The sequence below is a fragment of the Podarcis muralis genome, chromosome 10 (assembly GCF_964188315.1).
Source record: "Podarcis muralis chromosome 10, rPodMur119.hap1.1, whole genome shotgun sequence".
Lineage (NCBI taxonomy): Eukaryota > Metazoa > Chordata > Lepidosauria > Squamata > Lacertidae > Podarcis > Podarcis muralis.
The window spans coordinates 51,392,111-51,411,022 of NC_135664.1; the positions used below are offsets into that span (position 1 = coordinate 51,392,111).

The 18,912-nt window shown below is 41.9% G+C and overlaps 1 protein-coding gene across 5 annotated transcripts in view; it reads right to left on the minus strand.

Moving 5' to 3' along the window:
* ABTB3 (ankyrin repeat and BTB domain containing 3) overlaps window positions 1–18,912 on the minus strand; it is a 205,072-nt gene that overhangs the window by 7,577 nt on the left and 178,583 nt on the right. For 2 of the 5 annotated variants that reach the window (XM_077935019.1, XM_077935016.1), the window contains 8 exons: window positions 17,867–17,960; window positions 17,641–17,776; window positions 14,317–14,355; window positions 13,733–13,953; window positions 10,718–10,896; window positions 8,363–8,434; window positions 2,856–2,961; window positions 764–866 (listed from right to left, as the gene is read on the minus strand). In XM_077935019.1, coding sequence (XP_077791145.1) covers window positions 764–866; window positions 2,856–2,961; window positions 8,363–8,434; window positions 10,718–10,896; window positions 13,733–13,953; window positions 14,317–14,355; window positions 17,641–17,776; window positions 17,867–17,960 — 950 coding nt within the window. The remainder of the gene's footprint in view (window positions 1–763; window positions 867–2,855; window positions 2,962–8,362; window positions 8,435–10,717; window positions 10,897–13,732; window positions 13,954–14,316; window positions 14,356–17,640; window positions 17,777–17,866; window positions 17,961–18,912) is intronic. The other 3 variants (XM_077935017.1, XM_028747622.2, XM_028747624.2) reach the window with 3 other exon arrangements.

Genomic DNA, 18,912 nt, shown 5'->3' on the forward strand with positions numbered 1-18,912 from the left:
ATCCAGCAAGAAAAGTATTTGCATTCTAGGTCTAATATGTTTTACTGAAGCTGTCCAATTTCTTTTTTTTTGGGGGGGGGGGGAGATTATACAGGGGGAACAAAAGGGCAGCCTGGGAAATATGACATTTTACATATTTATGCTCTGAGTCCCTTACGTTTCCCTCTACACAATGTAAGGTCAGCCGCCAAAGACCTCTCTTGGATGGTTGATTGCTATCCCCTAGGAGCAGGGCTTCCTCTGGGATGGCCCTGGAGGCTTTCTGCTCAAGCTTACATCTCCTTTTAAAGACCAGCCAGCACCCTTTTATTTTGACAAGCCACAGGAAGCTAGGCTCCTGCACTGTTGATCAGATACAATAGAAGACAGGTCCTCTGCACCTTAAACAGTTGTGTAAATGAGGGGATTTCAGCAGATGTACTTTCTGCTGCAGGAAAACAGTGTGGCAGCTCTGAATAACATATACAGTATAACCCACCTCTCCTCTATGCAAACTTTCCTCCCCTACTTTGAAGTCCAATTCTTGCTCCCAACGGATCTTTCTACTAGCCTATACATTTACAGCCCCAAAGCTTGTCTCTGTCTGTTCTTCCAAGGAACCATCCACAGGTAACTTCTGCAGCTTATGATGCGTTCTCTCTTGCTAAAATACAACTTTCACTGCAAGCTCCTGTTGTATAACCTATAAATGCTTCCTGCTTTGTATTCTCCCTGATACTCAAATTAGGTTTCATCAGGTTTATTTACAAATACATATATTTACCTTGGGGATGCAGTAAATAATAATACTCTGTGCGCATAAAAGGGTCTTCCTTCTACAAGGAACGTAACATCTGACATTTCCTTATTGTTAAGAAAATGAGGATCTGGAATCACAAAACAAAAATGAGTGGGAAGACATTTTAGTTGGGAGTAAGGTAAAACACAGGTGTGCTTGATCCTGATAGCTGCCTGAGAGAGGCATGTGCCTTTATTGAGATTCATTCTGATTTGTCTGTGTGAAGTTTGGACAACTTTCTATCAATTGTTATCCCACACTTTCTCATCCATTTTCTTGTCACTTTTTAATAAAAAAAAAAATTCAATTTTAATATATATATATATATTTACAAGTGGGTTTGTATCAGAGTACTTTAATCCCCTGTAATTGTACAAACCTAAATTTGCTGGTATGCAACTGAATCCCTCAGGCAAAATAGTGACAATCTAGGGAAGATTCAGGTTCCTTTTTAGACCATTCTCTTTAAACATCCATAGCTATGTAAACAGATCTTTAAATCTGGTGCACCTTTCCATCATTAACAAGACTGTGCCCACTTGTGCCCACATTAGCATGGACAATTGCTTTAATTTGTTGTGTTTGACAACACAGTGGTGCCATAATTGACAAAGACACAAAATAGGACCTCAGTCATAACCATCACCTTCACTGATTGTAATGAGAGTGCTGAATGAAAAGTATTAGGCTTGCTAGTTAAAGATTTTCTTCCTTATACAGTGGTACCTCGGGCTAAGAACTTAATTCATTCTAGAGGTCCATTCATAACCTGAAACTGTTCTTAACCTGAGGTACCACTTTAGTTAATAGGGCCTCCTGTTGCCTCCACATGATTTCTGTTCTCATCCTGAAGCGAAGTTCTTAACCCGAGGTACTATTTCTGGGTTAGCGGAGTCTGTAACCTGAAGCGTCTGTAACCCAAAGCATCTGTAACCCGAGGCACCACTGTATATCCCATGCTCTGTCTCAGGGCTTATCCATACTTCCTCTTCCCCACTGCTTTCCCCTGGGGAAAATTGTTCTTTAGTGTGCAATTGGAGCAAACAGCAATTCGGGTTTTCTCCAGATTGACATTTGCTCCAATTTAGCACTAAAGAGTGAGTTTTCCTTGGGAAAGGAGTAGGGAAAGGGGAAAACAGCTCAGACCCATGCCTAGAAAGTGTGGGTCAAGTGGAAAACTGTGTTTTCTAGGCATGGGACAAGCGGAAGTGTGGGCAAGCCCTCAGATCCACAACAAGGTGACAACAAAAAGCACAATGCTCTTACAATATGAATTCCAGTGTAGTGGTAGCATTGCTCTGATACCAGCATGTTGTGAGTACAGGATTACTCTGTTAAAAATCAGTTTAAGCTAGTAGCTACGACCACAGCATGTGTCAGTGAATTCCACAAGTTACGTGTTGTCAGTTCTGAACTTACTGCCTAACAATTGTATCAGAGGACACCAGGTTCTAGGGTATCTAGCCTATAGTTGGATTAGCATCAACAGGCTCCACCTACTGGTGAATAAACCCCCTTGTTTTAGACATCCAATGCCTAAGCCAATACCTTTTCACTGCTGTCATCAATAAAGTTGTGGCCTTTTCTTGCCCATTAACCTTATATCTCGTGTCCTTGCGTATTCATTCCACATTGCGGGGGTCGGGTCCTCGAACCACAAGGACATTTTCTTTTTCTCTACCACCTCCACCATTCATAACAATGAAAAAAAACCTAGCTATCTGCATTCCAAATATTGCACATTTCAAAACTTGGATTTTGGTGTGAAATTCTAAATTTTGGGTGGCAATGTCTAGATGACAAAATTTCATGTATAAAGGCATGATCATGAATGGATGCAGTCCCTTATGTATGCATGTGGCTGAGTGCAGATGACCCTTCTGATTTAATGGCCCCTTCTGATTTCTAACTGTATGCGATGTCCATCATGATTAAGCTTGTCTATATTATCCTATACTTCTGTTATTTATCTTGGTTTCCCCGAGTGACCAAACCTCAATGAACCAAATGTGTGTTGCACAACAGTGCGGATCAACAGACCGTGCCACACATGTTCTACAACTCACAGCACACTTACCTAAACGAGATGTCTGCTTGCGTTTGATTTCAACAAGCTTAGGAATAGGATAGGGTCCATAGCAATGAGTGAATATGACAGCCAGTTGTTGACTAATCACTTCATTCTAAAACAAACAACAATACAACAAAATAAACACTAAATGCAAATATAACTTGAAGATTAGAAGAGTCACTTTGGGGAGTTAGCTGAATGACTAGCATATGCTCATGGATTCCAGAAAATGTGAACATGCAAACCTTTGCTGATATTCTAATTTTTCTGGCATCATCTCAAACAACTGCTCTGGGACATTATTAGGTTCCCCCGCTGCTCCTAAAATCAACTAATCCATATAACAGTGGTTATATCTAGAATCTAGAATATCTAGAGTGGCACTCAGTTAAAACACAACAAGGCTGCAGAGAATTGCAGGATTTCTGAATTATCCTACATTTCCTGCAGAGGCTGTAAAGGTCTGTGTACTCTCAGATAAGTGTACTTAAACTGCAGCATGTGAAGCCTAAGTATTCAAGGCTACATCCCTGAAGGCATTAACTGAGAAAACCTACCTGGACAGGATCATAAGTTAATGGTATGGTTTATGCTTTAATTCCAGATGTCTCCATTCAAGGGTGATGTGAAAGACCTTTGTCTGAATCTAAGGCCCTAGGCAGCCATTGCCAGTCAGTGTAGACCAAAGGCTTCCAACTTTTTGGTAGGGCAACCCACAAGTCCAAATTTACTTGGTATGGTCACCCATCAATTTACTGTCACATGAATTTTGGACTTTTCTGCCACCAAAGAGCAGTCCCCAAGCATTAAAATGTAAGACTCAAGCATTTCCGAAGTTTGGTTATAGGTGTCAACACAACATTATAATATGTCAACAAAACAAAAAGCTGTTAAGAGGTATTTATCATACCAATTAGGGATTACAAGCTATAATTATATTGGATTTACTTATAAAGCTTGCAACCCATCTGCACAGGCTACACGGCCTACTTGCAAGTCATGACTCACAGGTGGGGAGTCACTGATATAGGCAATTCTGGGACAAATAAATAGCTTCCTATGTTCATAAGCCGAAAAGGACATGCCACTGCTCTGGGAAGAGAAACCCAACCTGTCCAGAAAAGCATATGACCATGTTTTCTAAATGTGCTACTGCAGTGGCATAGGGCAGTGGTCAGCAAACTTTTTCAGCAGGGGGCTGGTCCACTGTTCCTCAGACCTTGTGGGGGGCTGGACTATATTTTGAAGAGGAAAAAAGAACGAATTCCTACGCCCCACAAATAACCCAGAGATGCATTTTAAATTAACGCACACATTCCACTCATGTAAAAACACGCTGATTCCCGGACTGTCCGCGGGCCAGATTTAGAAGGTGATTGGGACGGATCCGGCCCCCAGACCTTAGTTTGCCTACCCATGGTCTAGGTGAGCACCTGAATACATATTGGTGCCTGATAATCAAACAATGGTTTCTAGCTATGAGAAACAACGAAACAATGGTTTCTAGTTATGAGAAATGATAAAATAAAACTGAAGTGTATTGCCATGGGCTCCTGAGAAGCCCAGAAAATCTGCAGGTGTTAAAAAGAAAGGCCAAATTGTAGTCTTTTGTGGAGGAAGTATATGTAACTTGACATCAATGGGAACTGATCCCACAGAGCCAAGGGCAGACTTTTAGTCATACTTTCTCCTGATATAATGCCACCAGAAATCCAGTATCTTCTACATTTTCCTTCAGAGGAATATTGAAGCAAGCAAGACTTACAGGTAGAAAAGGTCACCTAACATACAGTAATCCTGCACAGGGATTGTTAGGAATAGGCAGAAAGATATTCAGTTTCACTTACAGAGCAAACACTAAATTAGACTCCATGTGCTAGGAACATTTTAAAATCAAATGGTGATCTTGAAATTAGAAGCTAAGAGAACACTCTGTAAAGGAATCTACTGATATGAACTAAGACTGGATAGAAAAAGTTGAATACAAAGGAACTGACTGCTCCTGCGGAAGATGAGAAAATGGTTAGCATTCTGTCCCTGGCAGTGTGTAATGAAAGAGGATACTGTAAAATGACCATAATGTATGTTTAGGAAATCAGGGAAGAAAACCACAAAAATGCTAGATGAATTGCATGCTTTTAAATGTATATTTATTAGTTGCCTCATAAAATAATTGCTCTAAGCAATATACAAACCATTAAATGGGTGATTTGTACAAACCATCAAATTTAAAACAAAACAAAAATGTGCATGCCATTGTGAATGCAGTTAGATTTGGTGATGGGGCTGAGCCAGTGTACATGAAGGACAGAAACATGTATGACTCTGACAGGGGCCAGAAAATCACATAGTAGAGTGATTGTTCAGATTCCAGGTCACAGAGTCTGCTGCTGAAATACTCGCCCACATAAAATATCCTCACTTGTGGAAAATGAATCTTTAAGAGAGAAAGGTTCCCACCCAGCCCTCTACTTTACATGCTAGTACTCTGCATGCCAAGTGTCACATGCTTAACTGTGAGAAGCATTAAAAAAAAACCTGCCCCAGTTAAGTTAGTGTCCAGCTAAGGAGCCAAACTGGGACGTGGGTGGCGCTGTGGGTTAAACCACAGAGCCTAGGACTTGCCGATCAGAAGGTCGGCGGTTCAAATCCCCGTGATGGGGTGAGCTCCCGTTGCTCGGTCCCTGCTCCTGCCAACCTAGCAGTTCGAAAGCACGTCAAAGTGCAAGTAGATAAATAGGTACCGCTCTGGCGGGAAGGTAAACGGTGTTTCCGTGTGCTGCTCTGGTTTGCCAGAAGCGGCTTAGTCATGCTGGCCACATGACCTGGAAGCTGTACGCCGGCTCCCTCGGCCAATAAAGCGAGATGAGCGCCGCAACCCCAGAGTCGGCCACAACTGGACCTAATGGTCAGGGGTGCCTTTACCTTTACCTTTAAGGAGCCAAACTATATGTGATGGGGCAGCGCCATCCTCTGCCCCATTCATATTTAAAGAAGGATGGAAAATGATACCTTCTTGCCTACCTTAACTTCTTGCCTACCTTAACTTGCTGCACTTTAAGCATTCATTCCCAATTTGGTGTCCCCTCCAAATGTTTTGGACAACAACTCCCCTAATCCCCAGTCACATGGCCATGCTGGCTGAGGATAAGGGAAGGTGTAGTAAAAATATATAATTCTGGAGTATCCTCCAGATGTTATTGAACTCCAACTCCCATCTGCCCCAGCCAACATGACAAATGGTGATGCATGATGGGAGTTGGAGTCCAGCAACACCATCATGTCGGCTATCCCTGGCTTAAAGAAACAGACTGCCACAAGATAAGGTAAGTCAGGAAGCTTGTGTTCGCTTTGCTCCTCTCTGCTGAGCTTGTTGGTAGACCTGCTCCAGGTTAAGTTATCCAAGGCTTGGGTGCCAGCCAAAGCAAAAGGTTACCTAATTGGAGTGGAGGGAGAGTCTCTGAGGAGCACTAAATTCTAATTTATTTCACCTAATGTATTTTAATTGCAATCCTTTAATGGCACAGTAAAAAATAAAAATCCAACACTTCGTAACAGAGGATAAGTTAGAATTGGTGCCTGCCTTGGAGGTGCTGCCTTCTCATTCCCACATTGGTTCTTTTCTGCCTTTTCTGCCAAGAGGAAGAGGCAGTCAAATGTTTTAAATACATTACAGAAAGGAAAGAAGGAGACTGTGCATCAGGGAGGCCATCTGGGGTGGCAGGGGTGGATGGGACAAGGCTCCCCCAATTTTCAAGCAAGGGGCCGGGCCCCGCTAGGCCTTCCCACTGCCACAACGGGCCCCAGTCTGAAATCACAGAGACCTGTGCCAGCCAGTGCAAACTATACCGTACTATATGGACCAAATAATTCAGTTTAAGGCAGATTCCCATCTTCCTGTCCCAAGTTTATCCAATGTTCAGTGTGAGAAAATATATGAACTGCACATGAATTCTTATTGTGCGGCTTGCTTTAAGCCAAATCATACTGTCTGCTTCAACAGGCAGCAGGACTCCAAGGCAAGTTCCTCTCGGCTACAGAGGTCTTTGGCAGCCCTACTGTATGAGAGTATTTGAAACTAGGGTCATTTGCACGCAAGCACATGGTCCACCACTGGCTGATGGTCCCTGCTTACTTAAAAATGAATGGCTAAAGTAAGTGTCTAGACTGAAGTCTGAAGTGAGGAGTTGTTGAGCAATTGGTAATGCTAACAAACATGGCACAAGGCTAGGAAATGTATTGTCCTAAACATAAGACACTCCATAGTTTGATCTTTGAACCAAAAGGCAGCTATCACACAAAGTATCTATTTAGCTTTTCCAGCTTATTCTTGTAAGATTAGACAATACCAACAAATGTGGGATTATTATTGTCATTCCCCTGCCCTTGTGTAAGACTCTTCAGATGACCATCTCTTCCTTATCCAGTAGTAACTCATTCAACACTTGAGCAATATCCTGTTGCTGACAGTGCTTCCAGATAACCTCTTTCTTGAGCATTCATTCTGACCTGTTTGCAGGGAGATTAGATGCCACTGGCTATTTAATGAACATCCATTCCGATTTGCTTGCAGCAGGAAGATTATATGATGTTGCATATGATGTTGCATCAAGCACCATCACACACTTTCCACTGCATTTTCTTGCCACATTTCTTATCACCCCAAATCCAATATTTGGGGGGCGTGTGTGTATTATCGAGGATCTCCCAATCATCTATAACTGTTTAACCTGGATTTGCTGGTATATAATTGAATCCCACCTGAAAACAGTGGCAGTCTGGAAGCATCCTAGGTTTCTACAGATGGCATGACATCATCCTTCTCTACCCTGGACATTCTTTAGTTCTAAAAAGGCAGCCTGCCCTGATTCTCTCTAGTTCTTTTTGCGCTGAGTTTTCTTTGGGTACAAATCATGTATGAGCTCCATGAAAACTAATTAAGTGTCGCTTTGTAAGATTACTTGTACATTATTAAGAAGCACACACATCATTAACGTTAGTCAACATTTGTGAGCTAGGGAACTCCAAGAGGTTGGTAGTAACAGCTAGACGCAATAAATAGTTTGACAAAATAGATTTTTTAAAATGTTAGAGTTGAGCTAAGGGTCTTTCACAACAGAGCACAATTAATCAGAGGTGATGCAAAAATTGTTGCTGGGAGCAATGACATGACTCTCTTTTGAAGGGATTTTTAAAACCTGTGTAGCAAAAGCTCAGATTTAAGAACATAGTCTGAGGTCTATGAGTATCAGACCAGAAGAGGGCATACAAGTCCTAGAATCAGTACATTCTTATTCCAACACAGGAAGTCTCAGCAAGCATTTCCTTGTTATGAAAAACAGCAGGGGTCTTCGTGAAACCACTGTTGAAATATCCCATTGGGAGATATTATGACTAAGGATTTAAGTGCAGGGTAATCCAAGGTTAGTTTCCAGATAAATCCATGCTGCTGCACTATATTTTCTGTGACAGTAGTTAATTGCATGTTATATTAGCATGCCACATTGGTGTACCTGATGTTCACTTCTCATATGGAGAATGCAAGACGCACATTTATGGAGACTTCGGGTCCAGGTTATTCTGAACTGTTTTAACACAGAGGTACTGAAAGTGATGACAGGTAATGCTACATGCCACAACAGTCACCAGCATTTAGAATAAAACTACCTCAGGGGAGAATTCACACCTTAAGCAGAGGGAAGGGATTCATTCCATTCTTCCCTGTTCACTAAAATTTTATAAACATGTCTTTTTTCTTTGATTTGGTACATAGAGATGCAAAAGCTCAGAAAAAATGCTACTCTTCCCCCTCCTCCTGGCACAATTTATTTCCTTCCACATGCACAGAATTTAATGAAGCCTTTCCTTAGCTTCTATTCTACAGCAGTGCCTCTGCTGTCGAATGTAATCCGTTCTGGAAGACTGTTCGACTTCCAAAACATTCGACAACCAAGACACAATGGGCGGTCGGAAAATTCCATTGAGAGATTGGAGAAACTCACCTCAGAAGCCATTCAACTTCCGAGGCACGTTCGAAAACAGAAACATTCACTTCTGGTTTTTAGGCATTCAGCTGTTCAGCTTCCAAGATGCTTGAAAGCCGAGGTTCCACTGTATTGTGTTACCTAGTTTATATATATAAGGAACACGGGTGGCGCTGTGGTCTAAACCACTGAGCCTCTTGGGCTTGCCGATCAGAAGGTCGGCGGTTTGAATCCCCGTGATGGGGTGAGCTCCCGTTGCTCAGTCCCAGCTCCTGCCAACCTAGCAGTTCGAAAGCACGCCAAAAAGTGCAAGTAGATAAATGGGTACCGCTCTGGCGGGAAGGTAAATGGCGTTTCCATGCGCTGCTCTGGTTTCGATGTTCTGTTGCGCAAGAAATGGCTTAGTCATGCTGGCCACATGACCCAGAAAAACTGTCTGCGGACAAACACTGGCTCCCTCAGCCTACAGAGCAAGATGAGTGCTGCAACCCCAGAGTCATCTGTGACAGGCCTTAACTGTCAGGGGTCCTTTACCTTTTTTTTATTTTAGTTTATATATAGTGAAACAAAGTTTATCTCCAATTTCCCTACGTGTGTGTATGTGTGTGTGTGTTTCACATCTCTGACAATACTAATACATACCCTTGTCAAATTACTGCATTTCAAAAAAAAAACACAAAACCTGTTTAGTATTTGTTTAAAGGAAATATTCAAAATGTGTGAACATACGCCTGTATCAAACTCTTTGGCATGAAATTCAAAATGGGCCTGGAAAAAAATTCCTAGTAAACATGTAAGGAGTGTTTTTTAAAAGCCAAATAGGTCATATCAACTCATCTCAAAAATCTTAAAGGGAGGAAAACAAACATGGGAAAAGTAATTCATTTGATCTGAAAACTGACACACACACACACACAATTCCCTTCTTGGACCATTCTAAGTAGTCAGCTAGATTAAACTAACATCTCAGCTCCTTTGGATATCAGCCTCCCTTGCCTGTATTTTATTGCCTGACCTGCATGCCTCTCACTTTTACCGCAAGGACTTGGCTTCTGTCGGCTCTTGAGCTCACTGTGAGTGTGAATATTAAGCTATCCTTGCAGTGGATGGAGAGCATTGGCTCTCTCTTTTTAAAGCGACACAGTTGCTTTTATGCATTTGCAAAATTGACTAAGTGTCTAAGGGCAGTTCCACATCATACAGTTAAAGCATACACAATACACATTTAAAGCACATGAGTCCCCCCAAAGAATACTGGGAACTGAAAGTTCCCTCTCGCAGAGCTACAATCATTAACCCCCTTAAAACCCTATAGTTCCCAGCATCCTTTAGGGTAACTCATGAGCTTTAGATGTGCACTGCATGTGCTTGAAATGTATGGTGTGGATCTGTCCTTAGTGGCTCAGTTCTCGTTATGACCCCAATCTATGGCTTAGCATTATGAGAAAGACAGCTGTGTCTGCATGTTCTTCCCTCCCTACTCCTTCCTCTTCTTGTGCCCTTCACTGAATTACGGACACAGAAAGCTGCCTTCCGTGGAGCCAGAATATGGGTCCATCTAGCCCAGTACTGCTGATACTGGCTAACAGTTGCTCCCAGTCCTACATGGATCTGCATACTATCTTAGCAGGGTGACTTCAGCTGAAAACCTTTTTATTTCAACAAGCTTTGAACATTTGATCATTTGCTAATATAAAGACTGTTCTGCACTCAAATTGTGATGGTTTTAGTGATGCAATGTTCTTGTAATAGTTTAATATTTTTATCTGAGCATTTTGTTTGCTAAGTCACTTTTGAGTGTTTTACGAACAGAAGAGCAGTGCAGTAATAAATAATAACAGTAATATATCCCAATTGTGGTGTAATAATGCCAGTTTCACCCACCTTGCTTGCCTTCAAGATCTCAAACATCAAAGGCAACCCTTGCGTGACAAGTTCTTCAGTGTATTCTTCCTCTTGAATAGATTTAAATTCTTTCAGCAAGCATTGGATGAGTGGTCTTCTGTGTTGCTGAAAGGCAGTTCGCAAGGACTCTAACCATGTATGCAGAGTCCATGGGACACCTGTATAAAAATTTAAAATTATCTAAAATATGTGCACATATCTTAAATACCCAGGTTTAGATTAACGACACGGAGATCTTATGCTGGACCACATTTTGAATTCCATTCCACCTATTCTGTTTCCTCTGCTGGGATCACCATTAGCAGTTGGCCTCAATGGGCACCTGACAAAGCCCACACCTGATTTGGGGCCCACTGTCAAGCCTTAGAACCTCCTGGGCCTGTTGCTCCTCTTTTTTCCTGTTGCTACTGTTTTCAATTGGCCTTTCAAGCAAGCAGGCAGGCAGAAAAATGAGAAAAAAGAACATGCAGAAAGACCCACCTCTCCCTTGGGGAGAGGCAAGTGAACAGGCAGCGACAACAGTGATGGTGAGGAGGAAGTGTACAAACTCAGCGGGAGGTGGGCACACTGACAGCATCTTGCACGCACATACAAAAAAACCCCACCCGGAACTGACACTCGTCAACATCCCCCAATGAGCTATAAATCCCTGTATATCTTTTATGTCTCAGCTGCTTTCAGACTGGTGACTCCTAGTACTAATAAATGATTGCTTTTCTGCTGTAAGTAAGCTGCAAGCAGAACTGCAACTGGCTTGCTATACAGCACTCCCCACCCCCTATAATTTCATCTTGCTAAGCATCGGCTACACCAATGGGTATGGCATAGATGCCCATGGGTATGCAAAATCCAATTTCCTTTGGTAGCCACTTGGAAAACAATTACAAGTGACCATTAAACACAATAAATCAATTAGTTTTTTTGGTGGTAAGTACTTATTCGTTTAAATGGGGTTGCCCTTTACAACCCATGAAATGCCCAAAGAAACCAACAACCCCATGGTATTTCATGTTTGTTTTAGATCTGATGTATACATTTGAAGGGATCATTGGGGGGAGGAACACATTGCTAAAGTGGGAGTGATCGAGTGGATTCCCCCACCCACTTTATTTGTTAAAAATTAGCAGCATAGCATTATGACACTTTCATTTTAGTAGAATTTTGCTAATATTTTACTTTAAAAAATATAGTTGAAAAAGTGTTTTTAGTTTTAACCAAGAAATAACAGCACGACAGATATGCTGCCATAGCAGTCTAGTAGGGATGGGTGATTTTTTTGGTACACATTATTGGGTTGGAGAACTGCATCACAACATTTGGAGAAGGGCAAGTTTTGATGGATGACTGTGCTTCGGTTTGAATATTGTTTTGGAAAGGGGGAATTCCGTAGGTTCGCCTTAACATTTGAACTGAACTAAATTTATCCCTATCCTTATTCTGGATGTAAGCATTTAGCATAGAAAGGAACCTACTAAGTGTTTCTTCCCTTACATAGAGGTTGCCTTGAACCTGTCCTCTCCCCTGCATGGTTTTGCTATTTACTTTATAACAGGGATGGGAATGCTGTGGTCCTCCAGATGTTGTTGCATAGAGGGTTGCTGTCCAACATCTGGAGGGCCACAGGTTCTGTACCTCTGCCTTATAAGCTAACATACCTAAATTAAAGATTTAAGTCAACTAACATACTTAAATTAAAGGAATTAAAGATTTATTTGATATTAGTATTAGAGGTTTCACACTGGCCTCTCTTTTAAATATTTTCATGCCTCAAATCCACAACATAATTATTATTTTTGATAAATAAGCAGCTATTGATGTTGTAGAATAACATACCATTTTCACATATTTTTTATTTATGTGTTTATTAATTGCAGATGTGTTAACTCCTCTCTTGAAAAAGCGTTGCTCTTGAAATGGGAATAAAATAGCCTTCCTTATTTACATATGTTTTTGTTTTGCTTGGGTCTTTGATACTGCTGCTTTTAACTCTCTTCCTTTTTTGGCACAGGCCTTCAGCTTCCCTTTTCAATGCCAGAACAAGTAGTTCTTAATCTAGTCAATTTCACTCCTAAGGTAGAAAAGACCTTCCTAGTCTTTAAAGTGAAAAATTGACTAGGACCAGAAGATAGTTGCTTTTGAGTTTCTGGCATGCAAAGGATTCTGCCCTGCAATGTCAAACAGAGCCCTTCTCACCCAAGGATCTATTCATGAGTAAGTACCCCCCCAACCAGTCTCTTGTTATGAAAGTGTGCTCACTTAAGAGGAGGGTCGCATGTCATTCTAATCAAATCAATCATCATTTAATCAATTAAAAGGGTGCCTAGGTGTAAAATCAAAGAAGGTATTTTTTTTTCTTTCGAATGATGGTTTATTCACATGCAAGTGTATCCAGATTTAATCAATTAGCTCTCAAACAATTAAGTGGATATGATTCCTTCAACAGAGTGACTGCCCTGCTTAAAAGTAATGCCTGTGCTGCTTTGTGTGTGTACGGACTACAAATACCCAAAGTACAGCACAAAAGTCTACTGGGACATGATCACAGAAATAGGAAAATTCACAGAAATTGCAGCTCCTTAGTAAGAGAGATGGCAGGAGGTGGGGGTAGGGGAAGAAGCACAGGTGGGGCACATCCAAAGAGATGCTTCTGATGTCATGACTTAAACAAGTGCTTTAATATGGTCAGACTTATATCATTTAGCATATTTAAAAGGTAATCTAGTCCAGATAGAGACAATCCCAATTTACTATCTAATCTACAAAAATGCCAAAGATAGGAAGAATAAAAACCTCTAGCCATGTATTTTAACCCTTTTTAATATTAAAATTCTCTCCGGAATTCCCAGGCACATCTGAAAGTTACCCAATTTCTGCCTTGACAAGAACTCTGGGACAAATAAAAAATGGTCAGCTCAGCTGACAGAGGCCATCAAACCAGATTTCTGACAGTCATTGCTCATGGGAGAGAAAAGCACATAGGAAACCAAAACTGACCTATGCTCCTGATGTCAATGGTTACATCCACATATCCGTGCTCAGCACTGTGATACATAGCCTCTTTCAGAGCTTTAAGTCTGGCTTTGCTGTTGCGGCTGGCGCACAAAGGAGCTGGCGCACTGTCTGCCAAGTCAGTTCCCTCAGCCAGTATCTCCTCCAGGGACAGGATATCACTCTTCTCCTTCTCCGGCTGAGCAAGCAGCTTACGAAACACGTTCCTGTCAATCACAGGGCAAAAAGAGAGTGGGGGTGGGGGAGGAGAAAGGCCATTGGGTTGGAACTCTTAACAGTTTAAGCCAGAGCCAACTAGCTATCTAGCGAATGCTAAATCTAGTTAGTTCACCTAACTAGATCCTTTAGCAAATCAGCTTTCAAGCAATGCCTTTCTTTGCGCAGTATAACTTATTTGGGCTTGCAGCTGCAAGTCCAGCATCCAGGACAGAGACTCTCATCCTCTGCTCATCAACAGGCTTACACCTGTGTGATGCCATTCGTCTTCAATGGAGACACTCCCAATTGATGAACTGTTAGAAACAATCAATCAAAACCAGGGTGCATCTTCTCCCTTACCTCCCACCTACCTTATATGCTTAGATCTTGCTAGCTGCGCATGTTCAGTCCTGTGGGGGATAGAATAAGCAATGTTTCCAGAGCAGATGGGCTAACGAGTGTGTGAATGTATTTATAGAGGGAGGAAAGATATTTCCCCTGTTAGTCAAGAGGATGGGTGTGTGTTATCCCATGCAATGAAATAAAGGGGGATACATATTCAATATTTCCAGTCGATAGCACAATCCACAGCTCTCAGGGTGAAGACAGATGTGGCATTTAAAGAGATGCTCACTGATGGACCTGGCTGCCTGGCTGGGTGTACAATTTGCCCAATAGATAGAAATTCCATCAAACTGAATCCTGGGGCCACCACCGAAAGCTTCAAGGAAGCTACATCTCTTCTCAGTTAAAGAACCAATTGTACACTTATTTGTTTATACATTCATCCACCTTTTAAAAAAACGAAAAAACTAAAATAAACAGTTGCAAACTGTTCTGGGTTTGGGAGAGGCTCTTCGGTGACATTGCACACACTAGCTTATCAGATTTGATTACAAGCATGCAGAATCTGTTTATTCAGAGCTCAACCCTCAACAGGGGAAAGGTATGCTTGCACTGCTAGCTTAACAAACAAGCCCACTGCTATCCAGATGTTACATCTGTATTCATCCTTAGCCAATATGAGGCTGCAGCAAATTCTTACTCCACATTACAGCTAGAGATGTTGAGATTTTCCTGCGCATCTTTATAGAATTTAGGGCAGAACTGGGTATCTGGCAGATAATTCAGATTCCTGAGAATCTCAAGTGTACTCTGTGCTGAGTTACAACTGTTGCGATTTGTAGACCCTGAAGGTGACAATGCATTAAGTCACAGGTAGGGAATCTGTGGCCTTTCTGATGCTATTAGATTCCAGCTCCTATCATGACCACTGGCCATGTTGGCTTGGGCTGATGGGAGTTGGCCCTCCAACAATATCTGGAGGATCACGGTTTCTCCATCCCTGTACATAGAGTAGCAATCCCGTGATCTCCCGGGTAAATTGAGAGTTTGTGTGCTGAAAGCAAAGCACAAAGCAGAAGGCAATTATGAATACATGAGTAGTGATCTGCTGGTTTTATTTATGCTTTTGACTTCTTTTAACTTTTTATGATTTTACTGTCTGGTTTTATATCTTTATATTATTGTAAACCGTGGTGATATATATATTTGATACAGTGGTGTATATATAAAAAATTTCTAAATAGATAAGTAAGTGCAGGCTTTGACAGCTAAGCTCCCTCTATAGAAGGGTATCAGTTCAGCCCCTGAATTAATAAAACTCAGGAAGGAAATGAGGGAGTGGGAGCAGAACTTTGCTGGAGGGGCTCAGAGAACAGTAAAGCAAGACTGGTGGCAAAGATAACTCTTCAGGGTTTTGTACTGTGGATTGGGAGAATCTGCCTTTTCCACCTTAACTCCTTGCAATCCTTGGCTTCTTGCACAGACATACAGATCCTTCCCTCTAAGAGAGAGACCACATGTGCATGTTTGGTCACTGCAACACCAAGGTAGGACATAGCTGTGAAAGTGGGTCATCGCTGATCTAACACCATAGAGAGCTTGTTTGTCACCTCATGACACCTGAGAGGTAATTATTTTCAGTGGAACTATTTAAACATTCAGAGTTATCAGCCTTTCAGTGATTCACATGCATGTATGAACCAGGCCTCAATCTTTCTATCTCACACATCGGTAGATATGTGCATCTGGCATGCTTATTCCTCCTCTCTTTCCCACCTTAAAATCACTTTCATTTCTTGTGACCTTTCTTCTGTCCTTAGACCCCTCTCTCCCAGCCTTTAAATCATCCCCTTTAGGTCTGACCTCCTGTGGTTCTTTACCCCCCTTGCCTTGCTGCTTTCTCCAGACTTGGCAGATCGATAGTTCTGTGCCTGCAGTCCTCACTAGTCCTTCAGACTGACCAGCTCTTGGATTGCTTCCTGCACTCAGCTTTGATTCTCACAGACCTCTCCCAAAGCTTCCAACTATTTACCAAGCTCCTCATCTTGCACAGGGACCATAGTTGAGATCTTTCAATTCTGCAATGGACAGGACTACATAACCACCTCCCAGTGAAGCCCCTTCCGAATTCCATTTTTCATAAGCATGTAATCCTGAAAGCCACACTGAGATCTGCTGCCTAGAAAAACTAAGGAGGAAATCTAGTTAAGATGCAGCTGTGGATCACAGGACTGCAGCCAGTGCCTTAACTTCTATTTCCCCAACCTCCTTTGGGGAAAGTTCTCAGGCAGGGTGGAAGGAGAAAGAATTTGCCCATGTGAAGACCACCTGTTGGAAACCCTTACACATATGGTTCTTAATTGTAAACTATATGCTGATCTCTATCAGTAATTTCTAGATCAACTCTGTATCCCCAAATGGAAACTAGAGTTGGAGGTCATACATTTTCTATTACTGGGGAATGATCAGGAGCTCACCAAGTTAGTGGCTAAATATCTCTATTTGGTTTTTTGTTGTCGAAATATACTGCAGACGTCTGATCTCCCTGGAGACCTAGAGATGTGACGATAGACTGCTCTGCCTCCTTTCTTTTAGCAAATGTTTTGTGCCACTGGGGAAGTGGTAATTCTGTATTGATTGTTTTGGATGTTTGTACGTGATGCCAATAAAAGGTTTGATGATGATGAACTTCAAAAGAAAACAGGCAGACTGCCTTTCACAGACATTTTACTAAGAACATAAGGATTCTCCAAGATTAGACCAAAGTTACATTGCTCTTTTTGAACAGTGGGCAGCCAGATGCTTCTGGGAGATTGCAAGCAGGGTGGGAGGGTGTCAAGAGTTGCTCCAGACAGCTACACCATGTGCTAAGCCATCAGAGCTATAGCTTGGAGCATCTCCCTAGATAATATATGTGACTCTGCCCACCTTGGATGACCATTAGTCCTCCTTGTCTAGAATAGCTACAAAGGCTTCCTGTTCAGGCTGGAACTTTGTCCAGGCAATTATATTCTCTCTCCTCCCCTTTTTGGGACTCCTGGCTTGTTCTCTTTGTGCTGATCTCCCAGCGCTGACTTGTCTCCCCTCTCGACAGTCACCTATAGCTCAGCAACGACAGAAGGCCCTTCCTCCATTGTCTGTTTCTAGCAATGTTTTTGGCACTCAGAAATACTGCCCCAGAAATACAGCTAGGTTCCATCTAGCTGCTGTGGCTAATATCTATTCACATATCTGGTAGCATGCTTACGTATGTAAAAACATATGTACAACGCAGAAGCACAGTTTGCAATTTTTGCATCATGACACAAAGAGAACATTTAAAACATTTAAATTAGCATTTCCAACTCTACCTGTGTCCATGTGCAGCAGCCTGGCTAAAGGAGTTCATATCACCTTGAGGAGTCATGGAAATGCCATTCCTGTACATGGTTCCAATCATGGGGTCAGCACCTCGCTCCAAAAGCAAACTAACGAGTTCAAAATTTCCTGTAAATCAATAAAAGTGAGTGCTTTTCACTCCCTTTAGCCACATTTTTTTTTAAGCTAAGGAATGTTCATGATCAGAAAAATCCTTACCTGCAGCTGCTGCCAGTTGCAAGGGAGTTTCTGAATAATTTTCATCACCATGTTCCAAAGAACCTTCTACTTTGGCTCCTGCATCCAGCAACAGCTACAAAAGGAAATTCACCATTTAAAGCTGCTGATTTAAATGTGACAGTAAGAATTTGGGAGGCTCCACAGATGCAGAAGGAAGTTTAACTGCCTTAAAGGCCACCCAATTCAGGGCCAAGTTACACAACAACTGGTTGCCAATTGACCACCCAGGGATGTTTTTCTCCACCCCACTTCTGTTGCTGGTTATTCAGACAGTATTTCATTCGTCTTCAATAAAGGGAGGAATGCGGAAAAGTAGGAAAGAAGAAGGCATTGGATGGAATGAGATGTCATGTTCCATGCATTTAAGCTCACCTAACCCAACAGTTTAGTGCTTCATTTCTGGGTGCCAGTAAGCTCCTTTCCTTGTTTTCTCTTGACTCCCTATAAAAAGTATATTGCAGCACCATTTGAAAAACCCTGGTGCTAGAAAAGTGAAGCTTTTTATAAACCAGGTTTATATGTTACAGGCATTAAAAAAGGTGTGGGTTTGGGGAAATGTTCTACAGACAGCATATGTAGGTTAAGACTGGTATACGCTTTAGGCATGGGGTTGTTTGTATTGGAATGACAAACTCTAACAGAGCTGGAGCTTAAACGGTTTTGAGAAGCGCAACGTGTTTCATGTTGCCCAAGTCTGCAGGGAAGCAGTCCCCTGGGCACTCCTGGGTAGCTCATCTCATTAAATCAGTCTTACCAACCTAGTGCTCTCCAGATGTTCTGGACTACAACTCTATCAGCCTCCGTCAGCATCTGCGGCTTCATCTGCGAGAGTGGTAGTACAAAACATATGGAGGGCGCCAGATTGGCAAAGTCTGCATTAAACCATAGCTTCCATTCAGCAAGAGGAGAAGCAGGAGAACAGCAAAGCTGTGATTTAATGTAGTATGTGAACGGGACCTGTTTTTAAATGAACCTTAAATACCTGGATGTTTCAGACTGCTTTTAATTGATTAATGACATTTAAC